The sequence below is a fragment of the Lathyrus oleraceus genome, chromosome 2 (assembly GCF_024323335.1).
Source record: "Lathyrus oleraceus cultivar Zhongwan6 chromosome 2, CAAS_Psat_ZW6_1.0, whole genome shotgun sequence".
In the NCBI taxonomy this organism is placed as follows: Eukaryota; Viridiplantae; Streptophyta; class Magnoliopsida; order Fabales; family Fabaceae; genus Lathyrus; species Lathyrus oleraceus.
Genome location: NC_066580.1, coordinates 457459892 through 457476858, shown reverse-complemented (window position 1 = coordinate 457476858; position 16967 = coordinate 457459892). Strand labels below are relative to the sequence as shown.

Sequence of the window (16967 nt, the reverse complement as noted above, 5' to 3'; positions counted from 1 at the left end):
ATTTTAAGTTAAGTCCCTAGCGTGAAAAACTTTCTATTATCTATTTCCCCTCAAATTTTCATGAGCCATAACAAAAATTTAACACACTCAATAAGTATAAAGGTTGCTTATTTTATAAAACTTGAGTGAAATCAAGACAAAAATTATTACCATAACAACGCTCTAAGAACCTCAACACGTTAGATCAGGATAAGCACCTATTATACCAAGTCCATGGACTTTTAACCTTATAGTAACCCCAAGTAGTTTATACGAGAAGTCAGCACCATCTTGATAGCAAACTACGTGGAGAGCCGATGAATATAAGTGAATGATTCCCAAAGTGACATAAAAAAAATATATATATCAGGAAATGCACTAATTAAGTTAGGTGATCCTTACCAGATCATTTAATCTAAAGATTGCAGATCATACAAAAGCATAATACGAGAGATCCATTATGAGTTGGTTCAGTAGGTATCTGGTACTGAACTTGGTAGGGCGGACTACGGTCCGATCCCCCGCAATTTGCAATGGACTGAATAACGAAGTTATCCGACTTATGTACCAGAACTTCCAGCTGAAAGGGGATCAGAATCACTAACCGGTTACTCCACTATGTGCGCGAAAAGATAAAGGGCTTAATGTGATTTCGCTAGAATGAAAACGGGTGAAATAAGAGTAAAGGAACTAGGACAGCTATAATGGCATTACTTGAACTGGTTTGCATGAGGTGAGGTTATCTGAGGTTGTGACGGTGGTTGTCGATGTCAAGATTAAACTCAAGTCACTTCTAAACAAAGTTTACATGCAACCTAGTACGAATTGATGTGTGTTTTGAAATTTCATCTGGCTAAAATTTTTAAGTTCTATACCGTATTTTGCTTGAGGACAAGCAAAGATCTAAGTATGGGGGAGTTTGATAACACGGAATTATATCACATTTTAGGACTTAATTCAATTAAATTATATTATTATTTACTTTAATTTATTTCATTTTATCAGATATTACGCGGTATTTCCTTTCTATTTATCTCAGGTATCTATTTGAAGCAAAAGTAAAAAAAGGAAGAAAAGGAGGTGCAAAAAGAAGTTTCTGGAAACAAATAGCAAAAGCCAAGCCCAGCCCAAAGAAGGCACAGGCGTTGTGCCTGTGACGAGCGTCACAGAGGTTATGACGAGCGTCACGCTATATGCACTTGTGTGACGAGCGTCACACATGGTGTGACGGACGTCACACCATTCCCCTATATTTGAGGCACAGGGAACGCTTCAGAGACGTTGAGAGAGAGTTGAGCCCTATTTCCACGGCCAACTATTCTGCACGTTGAAGACTTTTAACGCGGAAGCAGTTGCAGGAGGTAGCATATAAATAGTAGCTTTTTGGAAAGCTCAGGGTTCGACGCTTTTTCCAGATTTGTGCCGTTTTCGCATTTTTTTCTTCTTCCAGCAGCTTAGGCATATTTTTACTGTATTACTTTGACAAATTTTTATATTGTTTTCCTTTTGCAATTCTATTTTCTTTTCTAGCTCTTAATTAATTTTTCGCACAATAGTTTCTACACCGGAAACTATTGTGTACCTTTTACCGGATCTAACCTTACGTTAGAATCTAGTTTTTTTTATTCCTTCGTTTTATTTTTCTGCCTGATTGAAGAACTCAAGAACAAATCCAACCGGTCTGTGGTGGAGTGTTCAAGACTGCTGTTTAATTATTCAGGTTCTATATTTATTTGTTGAATTTATATATGCTTGTTTTTACTATTAATTTATACTGTTTGCCTGCGATGAGTCTGTTTATGCATGATATTTATTTAAATCTGTTTAGCATGTCTGGCTAATTTATTTAGGTATCGGTATGTAAAGTAAGCGGAATGAAGGAATCAAAACTAAGTTGGTTTATTTAAGTTTAAAATTAAAATCACTCTTTTTACGGTCTCAATTTACAGGTTTATTAACAAAGTTTTTGTACGAAAGTAAAAGACATAAAGAAGTTAAAATCAATAGAGCGAGAGTTTGAGGTTTTGACTGGACAGTGTAAATTGGACATTAATTCTAGATCAGGGCGAGAGCAATTTTTAGAGTTAATTAAATTCTAACCTTTTTCAAAAAGTATTTTTAAAGATTGAATGTGAGGGCGAGAGTTAAACATTTGAGTTTAATTATATAACCTAAGTCAACAGAGCGAGAGTTTGAGATAAGGGTGTTTAAACGATTAGTGTTTTCTTAAAAAGAGTTTCTACGGATTCTATTGTTTTCAAAAAGTGGTTTTTGACTTAACTATAAGTGACAGCTACGTTAATATAAAATCATAGTTTATTCAACAGAGCGAGAGTTTGAGATAAAACTTTTAACCAATAGCGTCAACTGAAAAGATTTACTTTAAAACCAAGAAACCAATAAAGAATTGATTCCCTAATTACGACGAACTACATACTGATATCCGCTTTATTGATATTTAATCTAGAATTTAGTTTAGTTTTAGCCTTTTCCCCCAAAAATCAAAGTATTGCCTGCCTTAGCTTTACGAAGTAACCTTAGATAACGGTATATCGATTCATAAGTCCTTGTGGGATCGATATCTTTTAAAACTACGCGATAGAACTGTGCACTTGCAGTTTGTACCCCAATTCGACTCATAAAGTCGAGCGATCACACGCCATCACCGAATCACTAGTGGCATCCTCCCATGCATAGTAAAATTCTAAAATTTTGATTGTGCAAACAGGCTGTAAAGTCTCGTTCAGTTCAGAAAAAAACAACAAGTACAAGTGTGGAGTTTCAAGATTGATTGATGTTGTTTGTCACACGATCGTGGGGAAGAAGGGGTTTTCAAAATAAAAATATTTCAATCAATTACATTATATTTTAAGTTATTTATTTATTTTCCTTCGAATGAGTTAGAAATGCGATGATTTTTCGCTTATGAATGTGAATTGTCACCGAGTTTGGTTAATCTCAAAACCTTTTATGTTTGCTTAAACAAATAGTTTTAATAATTTATAAGTCATGTCTTGGATGCAAATTTGGGGCGTTACGATATGGTATCAGAGCAATAGTCCTCGGAAAAACATTTTTGGATGGGATAGCGTTTGGTTGATGCATGCTTGTATGATGTGTGAATTGGATTTGTGTTGTTTGACCGGAGGTTAGTTGTTGCTTTCTTGTATTATAAATATTTGTAAAATGACTTCTTATGAATGTTTAGATTCCCAATGATAGTAAATTCTATATATTAGGCAAATTGAATTCACTTGAGAACATAACCCAAAAGTTTTGAATGATCCTGACTCGAGATATTTATAGGATTTAAGAAATGGTACCTGGAAGCCTTGTCGGTACCAATACTGAAAATGGAGCCAATATCATAGAGATCGTGCAAATAATGCATGATATGGAAGCTTCCATAACCTAATAGGCTAATGCGACAAATTTATAAGCTCAAACTCAGGCCTAGATAGATGAGCAAAGGCAACAAAAAGAATAAGCATTGGCAACAACTATAGGACTAGCAGAGTTTCGACGCCACAATCTGTTGAGGTTTGAGGGTGATCATGATCCTCACAAGGTTGGCCTCTTGCTGCAAGAGATCAAGAAGATCTTTGAAGTTATAAACTACACCAGTGAGACAAAGCTAGAATATGCCACATTTTGCTAACTGGGGAAGTCGGGAGTTGGTGGATAAGAGCTAAAAGCATAATGCATAACAAGGAGAAAAACGGACATGAGGAGCTATCAAACAGAAGATCCTAGACAAATACTTTCTAAGAAGTAACATAGCAGAAAAAGAAGCTCAATTCCTTAGGCTACATCAAGGTAACATGAATGTCGATGAGTATGTTGCGAAGTTTGACTCCTTAGAAGAGTACTTCTTCTTCTTCAACAATGTGGCTAATGAGGATTATATGTGTGAAAGGTTTGAGAGAAGTCTTCGTTATGACATCAAAAAGGTTGTTGCTACACATGATATCTGACAATATGAAGCTTTAGTGGGGGAAGTGTAATAAAATAGAGAACCTTAAGCGTAGCCACACAAGCGGAGATTTTGCATGAGGACCTATGAGACACTAGGTAAAGTATCATATATAAATGAATGTAAAATCAATACATATTTCCCCTATAAGAGTTTTGGGAGTTTGCATCACTAAGTTTTGTTTTTAATAGGGAAATAACTACTTGTGGAATTAGGGCAAACAACAAGAGCCTTATCCCCGACCCCAAGGAAATGACAGAAATCAACCTCGGTCCAATATCAAAGGAGGTCAAAATGTGCAAAAGAGGAATCAAAACCAAAATCAGTCTATAAGATGTTTTCGCTGCCATGAGGGAGGACACAAAGCACTTGATTGCCCAATCAAGCTAAGATGTTGTTATCTCTTCCAGAAGCCATGTCATCTTTCTAATAATTATCCAAAGAGAACAAATAATAATCATAGGAACAATAACCAAGTTGGACACCTTACGACTCAAGGACGCGTGTACCATGTTGACGAAAAAGAGAAGAATGGACATTCAGAGCTGATCAGGGGTGAGTGTGAAATTTATGGGGGGAAAATCCGATAATATATGATTATAGATCTACCCATTCTTTTATCTCTTGGGAGTGTGTGAATTCCCTATAATTTCCTATGACATATTTACCTTTTAACTTGGTGGTTATGATACTGTCCGCCGAACTCGTGAGTCTTAGTGATGCTTGCTTACAGTGTGTGTTGATTGTCTTGGATATGAAGTTGAATGTCAATCTAATTTGTATCCCCCTTAAGCATTTTGGAGTTATTCTTGTAATAGACTGGTTTTCCAATCATTATGTTCTTTTAGATTGCGCTTGCAAGTCAGTAATATTCTTAGACCCAAGCATCACACGGTTCCTCGAAGTCAATCAATTGAAGTATTCCTTTGATGGAGGTGTTCAGAAATATGTATTCTTAAATTCCATCAGCATGATTCCAAAAGTTGGTTTAATTGTCATTCCAGTGGTGAGGGATTTCTCAGAGGTGTTTCCAGCAGATGTACAAGGTTTACCACTAGTTTGTGATATTGAATTCTCTATTGATATCACTTTCGAAACATGGCCTATATCTATTTCTCCCTACATAATGTCCCTACCAGAGTTAGATGAGCTAAAGAAGCAGTTAGAGGACCTCTAATCCAAATGATTTATACAAATAAGTGTATGACCTTGGGGAGACCTACCCCTTCTTGTGAAGAAAAAGGATGGAAAATCTAGACTTTGCATCGATTGTCGACAACTCAACAAAGTCATAATAAAGAAAAATCAGAACTTTTTCTCCTCCAATTATATCTCTTCGCTATCCATCATACTAACTAACTAAACTACACGCAACACACACCCACGTTACTGTTTCTTTTTTACTTCTTTTATTTAATTGTTTTTTTTTCAGTTACATCACAAAATCACCCTATATTATTTATTCACTCCTATAATTAATATTAATAATAAATTGATTATTAATCAACCTAAATATCACTACTTTAAATAAAATAAATAGATAAATACTTAACTTAAGGTTCTTAACTAAATATAAAAAAATAGGATGTTACAATAAGTACCCCTTTAAAATAGTTTCGTCTTCGAAACTAGACAATCACAAAAAGATTGGGGTACAACTCCCTCATATGATGCTCTTGTCCCCATGTAGCATCACATGTTGTCTGATTCCAAACAACATTCACTAACCTAATTTCTTTGCCCCTCATATACCTTACACTTCTATTTGCAATACTCATCAAATGCACTTCGAATGAGAAGTTCTCTTTAAGTTGGACATCGTTAAGTATGATGACGTGCGAAGGATCAACCATATACTTCCTCAATTGAGACACATGAAACACATTATGCAAGTTAGCCAAATTTGGAGGTAGTGCAATCTGATAAGCTACGAGGCTTACACGTTGAAAGATCTGATATAGTCTAGTGAATTTAGGGGGTAGCTGCTTAGGTCTCAATGTTCTTCCCACACCAGTCATAAGTGTCACTCTAAAAAACACATGATCGCCTTTTTGAAATCCAAAGCTCTCATTTGCTAATCTGCATAACTCTTATGTCTACTCTGAGCTATTTTCATTATTTCATGAATCAACTTGACCTTCTTAGTCATCTATTATACTAAATTGGGTCCCACAATCGAGCTTTCGTCGTCCTTGTACCAACATAAAGGTGTTTGAAATTTGCGTCCATACAAACCCTCGTATGGCGTCATTCCAATACTTGCATGATAGCTATTTTTATAAGTGAATTCCACAAGTGGTAGCAACTTGTCCCAACTTCCCCGATCATCTAAGATACAAGCCCTCAACATGTCTTCTAAGGTCTGGATGGTCATCTCAGCCTATCCATTTGTTTGAGGATGGTAGGCAAAACTCAATTTTAACTCCTTCCCAAAGCTTCATGCAACGCTTTCAGAATCACAAAAATGTGTTAAGTCTGTATCAGATACGCAACTGGGCATGGAATGTGTCTAAGCAGTGTCAGAATCACAAAAATGTGTTAAGTTTGTATCGAATAGACATTCGCGCGAGCAATGCACTTAAGTCGTATCAGATTTACAAAAATGCATTATGTCAGTATCAGATATGTAATTTGTGCATTTTGTCTTTGTTGCCCCTGACTTAGGCACTCTAAGAGGAAAAGAGACAAAGAAGTACACAACAAAGAATCATTGAATTTGTTACAAATAAACAATAAAATAAAGAGGTAGCTAAACTTTCAACGGCGTCTCCAGGGCGGATGGACGGTATCTGAGGTCTTTAGCCGTTTTCCTTCTTTATGGCACTAGGTTGTATTTGCTTGGTTATATTGTGTTAGATTATCAACTTTTCCGGGGATGTAGCTTGAAGTTGACTATTGATTTTTAGGCTCATCGAATTACTTTGTTCGATGTTTCAGCGAGGTGTTTTTTTATCAGTGGGGTCGAGATTCTTTGAATTCCTTCCCATTCCGGAATAGGTATATACCGCAAGTAGATCCAAGGGGTCTAGGATTACGGTATTTCGATCTCCTTACTATCAATGTTCAAACTACATTTTCTCTTATTATGTGGTTAGTGAGCCCCGTCCCTCTTTACTACTCTGACCATATTAGGGTCTGAAGCTCGTTTTCCCTGACATGGTACCTCAGAATAGCAGTGACGAGGTAGTTCACCAGTAAGTCATCACTGGAATCAACTTATTTTTCTAGTGTAATTGTCATCGGTGATACGGAAAATGAGTAGTTGAATCTAGCTTCTCTGCTCCGGCTTACTGGGCCTCGCCCAGTGAGATTCTAGGTGTTAGTGAGATCCCCTGGTACCCATAGTAGGCGCTTTGGAGTTTACCCTACGCACGATGTTAACAATGAACTTGTAGTATCTTATGTAAGTACCCTGACAACAACAGAAAATGTGAGGAAAGCGTTAGGTCGGGAGGTGAATTACGAATCTCTGTCCCGACCTTCATGGAAATCACCTTCAGACCCTACTGTAACCCTAGATCTGGACCTGAGACTTTTCCTTTTGTTATTATGCGAAGTTCCCAAAGAAATCAGAGATCTGGATTTCGAAGAATTAGAGCGCTTGAGAAGACGATCATTCAAAGCAATTGCGACAGACCTCTACTTTCGCTTTTGAGTGCTTCTTGATTATGAGATTTGAGAAGGTTGCTCATGATAAAATTGAAAGATGATTCCATATTCAACGAGAACATAGAAATTAAAAGTCGATTTGTTCTTGAATTTGTGACCCAAGAAGGTTACCAATTGGTAAATTAGAGATTGAATTTAAACTCGTCAAAATCCAGATTTAGATCTTCTATGTTCACATGATAGAGTTGGAAAGCGAACGTGAATTCGTGGAAATCATAGGAATCAGAGTCGATTCCGTCACTGTTCCATTCGGGAACCAAAAATAGATGCAATTGAATAATTGATGATCTTGAACAAGACCTTCAATCTCCTTTATGGTGGCGCGGGGGTGAACCTACATGATTAACACTTCGACGTCAAAGTCAGATCAAGTTTCAAGATGAATATAATGGACATGGAAATTATAAATTATACATTGTTCTTGGCGTGCAAATTAGTTTTATACCTTAAATAAAGTCGAATGAATTTGATATGTATTGAGACTTTGTCAATTGGAACTTTAGCCGATCCATAACAATATATAAATAATACAATATATTATTATGATTAGGTAATACATTTAATTATATACAAATTTTTATAGTGAGGTGTATTCTATATTTATTTTATTATTATACGATCAATTGGAGTTGGAGCGGTTAAATCGATTAAACTATAATTCAAGAATTTTAGCAATTCGATTTTAAAATATAAAATTTAAATAAAGTTAAATGGAAGGAGAATTGTATTTATCAAATTAAATAAATAATTTGAGATTAATTGTTATGCATTGTCAGTGTAAAAAATTTTACCCTGTCAATACATCACAATCATCCGTTTGTGTTACTTTACATGTGATTATAGAAAAAGTCAAACTTCTCTAAAAAATTAATGGTTGTGATTAACTGACAGTGTAAAATATCTTTACACTATCAGTGCATTTTAATTAAACTTATGCTCTAAAAACACATATTAGAAAACTCAAATAAAAAACTTGTGCAAAGTATAAAAATTGTCAATTAATTTGATTAAAACTTAAAAAAAAAAGTTGACAAAAAGTAAAATACTTCAAGAAGGCTACTGTCCGATTAATACATATAGTAAATATAGGAGGATATCTTCTAATCAACTCTCATCATGATTTGAAAAGGTCAATTTTACAAAAGGTTGAAATAATTTCATTTTTAAGAGTATGAAAAGGTGAGGGATTTAATAGTGAAAATGTTAATAAATATTAAATATAACAAAAAAAAAGTTTTTTTTATGGAACATCTTATCATTCTTAAAGTTTAATATTATAATAATACATGCATAATTTGTTATTCCTTAATTTTCATTATATCACATACTATAAATATATATATATATATATATATATATATATATATATATATATATATATATATATATATATATATATATATATATATATATATATATATATATAATCATTCAGCATATAAAAATATTATGTATGCTATCATTACATTTTCAACAAACAAAGTTCATCTTTGTTTTTTAAACTTCCAAAAAACTTCAAAATCTTGTTGTTTTTTATCCGATGTATTTTTCTTTTTACCAATTATTTTTGGTCAAATTTCATGTCATCAATCCAATGTGAAAGCATTTTCATTTTCAAATATTTTTTCTACAACTGTCATAGGGAAATCATGGATTTGAGTAACTTTAGAATAAAATTGTAAGATATCATAACATGTTTAAGGTGAATTGATTTTTCCAAATTTTACCTCTTTTCAATTATGGTTAAATAATTTTTTTCATAATAACTTGTTTGGTATTATGTGTTGTCTATAAAAAGTTTTAAGGTTGTGTGAAATCTTCCGCTTAGCAACTAATTTGCTTATATTTTCTTTAGATTTCATCTAATTTTATTTTATGTTTTAGTTCCAAACTCAATTTTTAAGCAATGGTTTAAGTTGCCTTTTTCTAATAAAAAGATATTTTAAATAATCATAAATTTTGAACCAGATTTTGAGATTTGTACTTCAAAGAAATGAAACATATTCATTTTTAAATTGTTTATAATTTTAATAAATTCCATATTTTTTTTATTGAAACAATATTGTTACTAGGTGAGTTTATTTTAGTTTTAAAAAAATAATCTTTTTCTTTGTATTTTTAAAAAAAAAATTAAAAATACTAAAAAAAGTTCTTAACTTATTTTTTATAATTAAAAGACTAATTTTAACATCTATTAACATAAATATATATTATAGAAGTTCAAAACATAATCAAAATCACATCATTTTTCAAAATTTGGATAAATCTTCGAGATATTATTTACTTTATATAAATCTCAATCAATAAAAAAAAAACATCTTAGATTAAGGAGTTTAAATCTTGGATAAAAACTACTATTGGTCTCAATATATAAGCAATGTGGGATTTTTTGGTATACATAAACAATAGTCTCACACTCAAAGCTAAAAGGTTAAAGGGCTAAAGAATTTGACAAACATATTTGTGGGTTCAGTCATGATGTTCTAATGTAATATTTCTATCATTATATCTTTTATATAAGGTAAATGCATGTTATTGTGGAGTTAATTCTTTACTACTCCACCTTATTTAATCAATATATGTCCATCTACAGGAAAGGTATTTATGGAGCTTTTAAGTGAAAAAATGCTAGATTGTTCCTATTTAAAGGTTTTTAGAGTTTTGGCAATTGCACATATCAAGGAAGATAAATTTGATGTCAGAATCATGAAATGTGTTTTTATTAGTTATCACAAAAGGGTAAATGGATAGAAGTTGTGGAATATGGAACATGGCTGATCAAAGTTTATCATAAGTTGTGTTATTACTTATGATGAGACCGATAAAGAGATGAAGTACAAAAATATAAAATTGAAAGACTCGTAAACTAAGGTGAAGAAGATTCAGTTTAAGGTGGAGGTTTCTATTAGGGAGATTAGAGATAAGGAAGATGTTTAAGCTCCCATTTTTAGTTCTAAAAAATGGAAATATATAGTGATTTCATACTATAAGTCAACTCACAAAAAGAAAATAAAGTAATTATACAACCTTAAAAATATGGTTATGTTGATCTTATATGTTATATTTTAAATGTAGTTAAAGAGTTGCAAAACTCTGAATCAAATATCTTCAATGAGGTATTTGAAAGCAATGAGAATTAAAAATGATTAAAGGAAATGAATGATGAGATGCATTCATTAAAGAATAATCATATTTGAGAATTTGTGAAGTCGTCTGAGTGAAATGGGTGGTTGGTTGCAAGTTGATATTTAATGAGAAGGAAGGTATTCAAGAGATTAAAGAATCAAAGTATAAAATAAGACTTGTGGCAAAGGGTTTTACTAATGCATATGGGTTTGACTATAATAAAATATTTTCACTTATGGTAAAGTATTATTCTATAAGAGTCCTTATGGCTATTATAATAAATGGATGTCAAGACCAATTTCTTACATGTAGACCTTGAAGAGATAATTTATATTGAGCTGAAGGTTTTGTAAAGAACATGTTTAATGTGTGTCGTTCAAACAATTCATTATATGGGTTGAAGCAAAGTCCAAGGCAATGAGATCGTCTATTTTTGTGAATTTATTTTAAAGCATAACTTTATGAAAAATAGTTATGATAGTTACGTATACGTATTGAAGAGGAACGAAGAAGTCACATACTTTGAACGAAGAATTTGAAATGAAAGATTTTAGTGAAGTTAAGAGAATTCTAGGATTTGATATCATGAGAAACCACAAAAGGATTGAGTTGTTCTTATCTTAATCGGGTTACTTGAAAAGAGTGGCAGAGTAGTTCATAATACTTGATGCTAAAATTTCTAACACTCTTTTGTGTCTTCACACTTAGATTTTGGTTATGTGTCGCCAAATTGAAGGTGAAGGAGATTACTATATATGCAAGTGGGATTGAAAGTATCGCGTATGGTATGATTTGTAGTAGAGCGAACTTAACATACCACTACCATAGTAAGTTGATTTGTAGAACATGTCTGAGTTCATAGAAAAGCTTTGAAGTGAGGGCTTAAGTATTTGAATTGTTCATTTAAGAGTGATTAGAAATACACAAAAGCAACTCAACCGAAATACGCTTTTTTGAGATACGTAGATGTGAACTATGTTAAAAAAGTGGACACTTGATAATATTTATCAGGTTTTGTGTTTACATTATTCGAAACACCTATTAATTAAAAGGCAAATTAGCAATGTGTTGCAGTAATATCTATAACTCAAGCGAAGTACAGTTTCCTAGTTAAAGGGGTCAAGAAAGTCATATGATTAAGATGTATTATTGAGGAGTAAGGAATCACTCAAGGACTCGTATTTTATTTCATCTTTGGCTTTCTAGTTTTTTACATTGTCTGGTCTAGTTCTATCATCATCTTTTGTACTCCTATTAGTATTTGTTACCAACTTCACTCCTTTCCCGTCATAATAAAACTGATGTGTTTTTTTCCTTAGAAACTTAACAATTTGATAGGTATAGTCTCGATAATCAAATTTTAAGTCGATGGAATCACAATGCTTAGTTTTCTTCGTGTATTATAACGAATATCCATGCTACCTCCTACTATCAATAAATTCATCAGTAGAATATGGAGTCAGAACTCTCTTGGCAGCTTCAGGAACTAAAAATATACACAATTTTCCACTGCCAAGTAGCAAAACATGATATTAAAAAACGATAAATGACAAATGGCAAAGTAACGTTAAATTCTTTGATAAAAATTCACTGAAAATCTGTCACTACACTAATTCCTATTCCTCATGTTTGCAGACCATGCTGAAAAGATGATACATAAACAAGGCCTTCCAAAACTAATTTGATAAATAAACAAAATTAGCCAAATTTCCCAAGCTCACCGCGTATAAATGTGCAAGCAACTCACTGCTATGACTTTATGAAATGAGGCACCAAAAGTTTTGTAACGGTGAAGCCATTGAAGGAGTCAACACCAAAGAGTTCTTTCAACTTTTCGTCACATATTATTTGCCTCTTGTCAGAAGGATCCTTCAAAAGCAATCAATCAGAAACTCAACTTGTTTTAGCTAGCATGTAAACATAATAAGTTCAAGCTATTTTTGCAGCTAAAGGGTAGTTACCAATTAGCATTTACATGCTTATTGGGGGGAAGCTGGTGATTGACAAATGCATTGGTCAGAAAAAGTGTACAAACTTTATGACAAGGGAAAAAAATGATCATGACAGATATCAAAATTGACCAAAGAAAGAATCTGAATAACATTCGTTAAATCAACTTCAACTTTTTAGTCTCTTAATTGTAGCTGGTCTTACGATCTTCAGCAAATAAGAGGATTGGTTGGATTAGGTTGACAACCTAACATGAAATAAACGTGTGCATTTATTTTATGCTGTAATAATAGAAAAATGGAAAAAGTGGAGGGTCAACAGCCAACAGTTGAATATTTAACATGGGGCATGGTTATGCATTGCCAAGTTACATCATTACCCCTCCACACTTTCCAAATGCACCCCCAACTGAATACCAAAATGAATAGTATTTTAATGACTTTTCAAGCTTTAAGCATGGAAATTACCACTAATGTGCAGAAAGAAACCATCAAAGCTTTATTTAAGCAATATATATGGCTGGAGGTTAATTTACAGAAATAACAAACCTGAAGGCTGTTTCCTTTTATATAATCCCACATTCTTTTAATGACGTCAGATCTTGATAATTCACTTTCTCCAAGGAACTTCGTAAGGGCATCAGATAGTTGAAGTGGAGCAAGAAAACCTTTTCCTGAACCTCCCTTCTGCCGTTTTTCCTTTCCTTTCGGCTCATCTGAATCTGTCATATAGGTAGGGTATAGACATGGGAAACGTGGTATAAAAATTGGCTATTTTCATTTCTAAATATGTAGACAGGTGCGGAAAAATTACAACCATGTACCATAAGTTTCACTAAAAAGATGGTTTCCCTGTGATCATGTAAAAAAAATAGTATAGAACATAACCAAGTTAATTAATCATACCATCATCTTCTCTCTTTCGCTTCTGCTTTTCCTTTGGTGCCGACTTCACCTGGATAACTACATCAAGAGTTTGAAGTTCAAACAATTTTTTTCTTCTTTCTATTCAATATTGTTAGCAAAGAATTTACTTCAAGAATAAAACAGGGAACCAATTATTTGCAGGGTCGTCCAATAAAAGTTAACAAGTATAATGGAAAGACATATATTAAATTAGTAGAATTTTTTCAAAATGCAGTAGAATAATTATATCACGCTTAGAAGACGATCCAAAAAACAACTACTTTGATAAGAAATCTCAAAAAGAAAATTTCAGAATTTCATGATATTAGAACCCCTACAATCACATGAGGATCACCTGGAGGAATTTTAAAAAAAAAGGATTAGGGGTCTTGTCTAAAAATTTAGAATGGAAACTAACAATAGAAAAGAATATCCAATGTCTTATTTTGAAATAAGAAAAAATAGTAAGGAAGGAAAAGGTTGTAGGAGCATACCATCATCTGAGTCCAGTGGCCAGATATGCTTTGCCAATACTTTATTCATTTGGAACATATTGATGGAATTGACACCAAAAAGAGCACGCAGTGGTTCATCACAATTGATATTTCGCCTATTGTCTGGGTCTTGCAAATTTTTCTCCCTAATATAGGCCCACAATTGCTTAACAACCTAAGGTCACCATCATACATAGATGCTATAAGGCCAGAATCATAATCACATCATGTCCTCACTTTTAAAGAAATTCTGGATGTTATTAACAGTCAGTATCGGAGCAGCCTACATCTACCACATTTTTCCACGAAAAAAGGGGGGAAAGATGAAGAAAAGATCATACCTCAGTCCTAGCCATCTCTGGTGCTCCAACGAATTCCTGAAGTTGTGGAGACAGGCTACAAATTTTACAAAAACCGCCGCCACCTTTTTTCTTTACTACCTCATCACCTGACTTGTTAGATCTGAAGTACAAGAAGAAACAGAAGCTTTTAAAAAAAGGGTACCTTTCTGCAAATGTTTTCCTCTTCAAATTTTTAAGGTTAAAAAGGGTAAAAGATGAAGAGGTTAAAACACTTTTTATCCTGAATGTATAAAGGTCATCTTATGTTCGATGAAGTCTATGGAAACAAACAAAATCAAATTTCAGCCAAATATGAAGTTCAGTTAGTAGTATATGCAATTGGAATAAATTGTTCTTGCCAGTTTTGCCTTCTCCTTTTTCAGTTTTCTTCAAGCAATAAACTTTAACACGAGGCATTATAAGAAGAATCAAAATCTTAACACTTGTTGTCAAAACTTTTCATTGTGTGCTTTGGAAAATGGTTTACTCTTGAAGTCCATAATAATTTAAGTCTATATATTTTGTACTTTTGACCTAAAGACAGATATGGTTTGTGCTCGGGGTAAAGTTGCATCAGCCTTCAGAACATATTTGCGTAGCAAAATCTTATGATATCAACAATGTATAAACATAATGACAAATATAGGAAAAAGAATTACATGATATTTTCTTTACTTATTATTTGAAGCAGGAAAGGAGTTTAACTTGGAGTTCTACAACTTAAAAAGGTCACATGAGGAACATTTCTCCTGAAAGCAATTATGCAAGTGCATAAGTATGAATCAACATTTCACTTCAAGGATCTAACCATAGCAATAATTAGCTAAACCAAACTAACTACCATATGTTGAGTGAAATGGATTGGAATATCCAATTTTGTGATTGAATGTTTCCAAGGAATTTCTTGGAAACATAATTTACAGCAATATAAAGATTAATTTTGCTTAAGCCTCAAAACTGGTTCACTAAATGTTCTGCACTGGTGGAAACTAGTCAAATGACAGACAGAAAAAGACCCACTTCTCATTCCCACCATTGTGAAATAGGTTCTCTAAATTACTAATTCGGCAGCAGAGTGATTTAACAGGTATATATAAGAGTAAAAACAGAACCAATAACTAGTTTAATGTGTAAGAATCTGAAAATATGCTAGTAATACAATCTTAACAAGTGTCGAGGCCAGAGAGGCCATAAAATAATATATTTTGATTGTTATTGTCTTTACCTAAGGAGAAAGCATCATTACATAACAAGATTAAATGATTAGGTCAAGCAAAGAATAAGATGAAAATGCATTAAAAAACCTAAAACCTAACACTTTTGCTGGTGTAAGAAGCTTAAAAATATACACTTTTTGTTGATGAAAACCTCCAAAGCAAGTAACCACATCACTAACTTCAAAAGCACACAAATTCTATACAAACTACCAATGGACCCCAATCATAAAACAAAGCCATGTGCTTTTGTTAATAACTATTTATGATTAAATCAATAGCATTAGAACAATCTCATTCAAACAATGGCCAATCACAACTATAATAAAAAAAATCACAAACAAAATTAGGTGATGATGCCATTAATTGATTGAAAAATGACAAAGAATATAAATTGAAAGAAAATCAAATGCAACATTTTTTTTCTTCAATCGAAACGAAACGAATTTGAAGAAACAATCAATAAACAGAAACTAACTAACCGTTCTTTACTCTTCGTGCTCTTCTTCTTCTTCTTCTCCTTCTTCACACTTCTGGTTCGCTTAGGTTTTTCATTCGCCTCTTTCTCATTATCATCCTCTTCTTCAACTTCTTCTTCTTCTACTTCTTCTTCTTCTGTTTCTTCCTTTGAACCAGAACCTTGGCTTGGTTCTGGTTTATCCGCATCTTCTACTACGGCGTCGTTTTCTGGTTCATCTTCCTGCTGTTGGTTAACGCTTTGAAGAAACGAGTCTACCTGCTCTCTAATGAATGCTTTTCGATCAGACAAATCGATTCCGAAATCGCTCTCTAACTGACGGCGGACGGTGGAGGTTGTGGTGGTGTTGAGGTCGGAGCTACGGAGGAACTCGCGGAGGCGGCCGATGAGTTCCGATTCGGATACCATGTCGAAAACGAGTCGGGTTTTTTTGACTCAGTGTTGAAGAGAGGAAAATTTGTGACTAGGGAGAAAGATGGAAATAAAAAATTGTAAGGTTTTCTTGTGTTTTTCTTTCGCCAGTTTCTCGTTAAGGAGAAGTAGGAGAAATGCAGTTGCAAATTGTAAGTGCCCACACGTGCCACATTTGTACTTTCTTGTCTTGTGTTTGTGTATACTAAATTTTTGTTTTCTCTGTTTTGCCCCTGTGCATGTATATTGGAATTTGGAGTGAAATTTTATCTAATTTTTCTTTTTTATTAAATTCGATTTTTCTTGGCGATAAAAATGGTATTTTGTTCGTTGAATTAAGTGAATTAATAACGTTTGATTGGTGCGTTTTTTTAGTGAGAGAATATTCTTTTGATAATAGTAATAATAATTAATTAATACTATGTGT

General features: G+C 33.2%; 1 protein-coding gene across 1 annotated transcript; it reads right to left on the bottom strand.

Annotated features, from left to right (window-relative positions):
* Positions 1–12309: 12309 nt before the first annotated feature.
* On the bottom strand, positions 12310–16715 carry LOC127120345 (upstream activation factor subunit spp27). Its single transcript, XM_051050758.1, has 6 exons — positions 16134–16715; positions 14438–14558; positions 14097–14271; positions 13603–13659; positions 13246–13418; positions 12310–12616 (listed from the first exon to the last, which is right to left on the bottom strand). Exons 1-6 carry the CDS (start codon positions 16535–16537, stop codon positions 12497–12499), a joined length of 1050 nt encoding a protein of 349 aa, XP_050906715.1. The 5' UTR covers positions 16538–16715; the 3' UTR covers positions 12310–12496.
* Between the last annotated feature and the right edge of the window lie 252 nt (positions 16716–16967).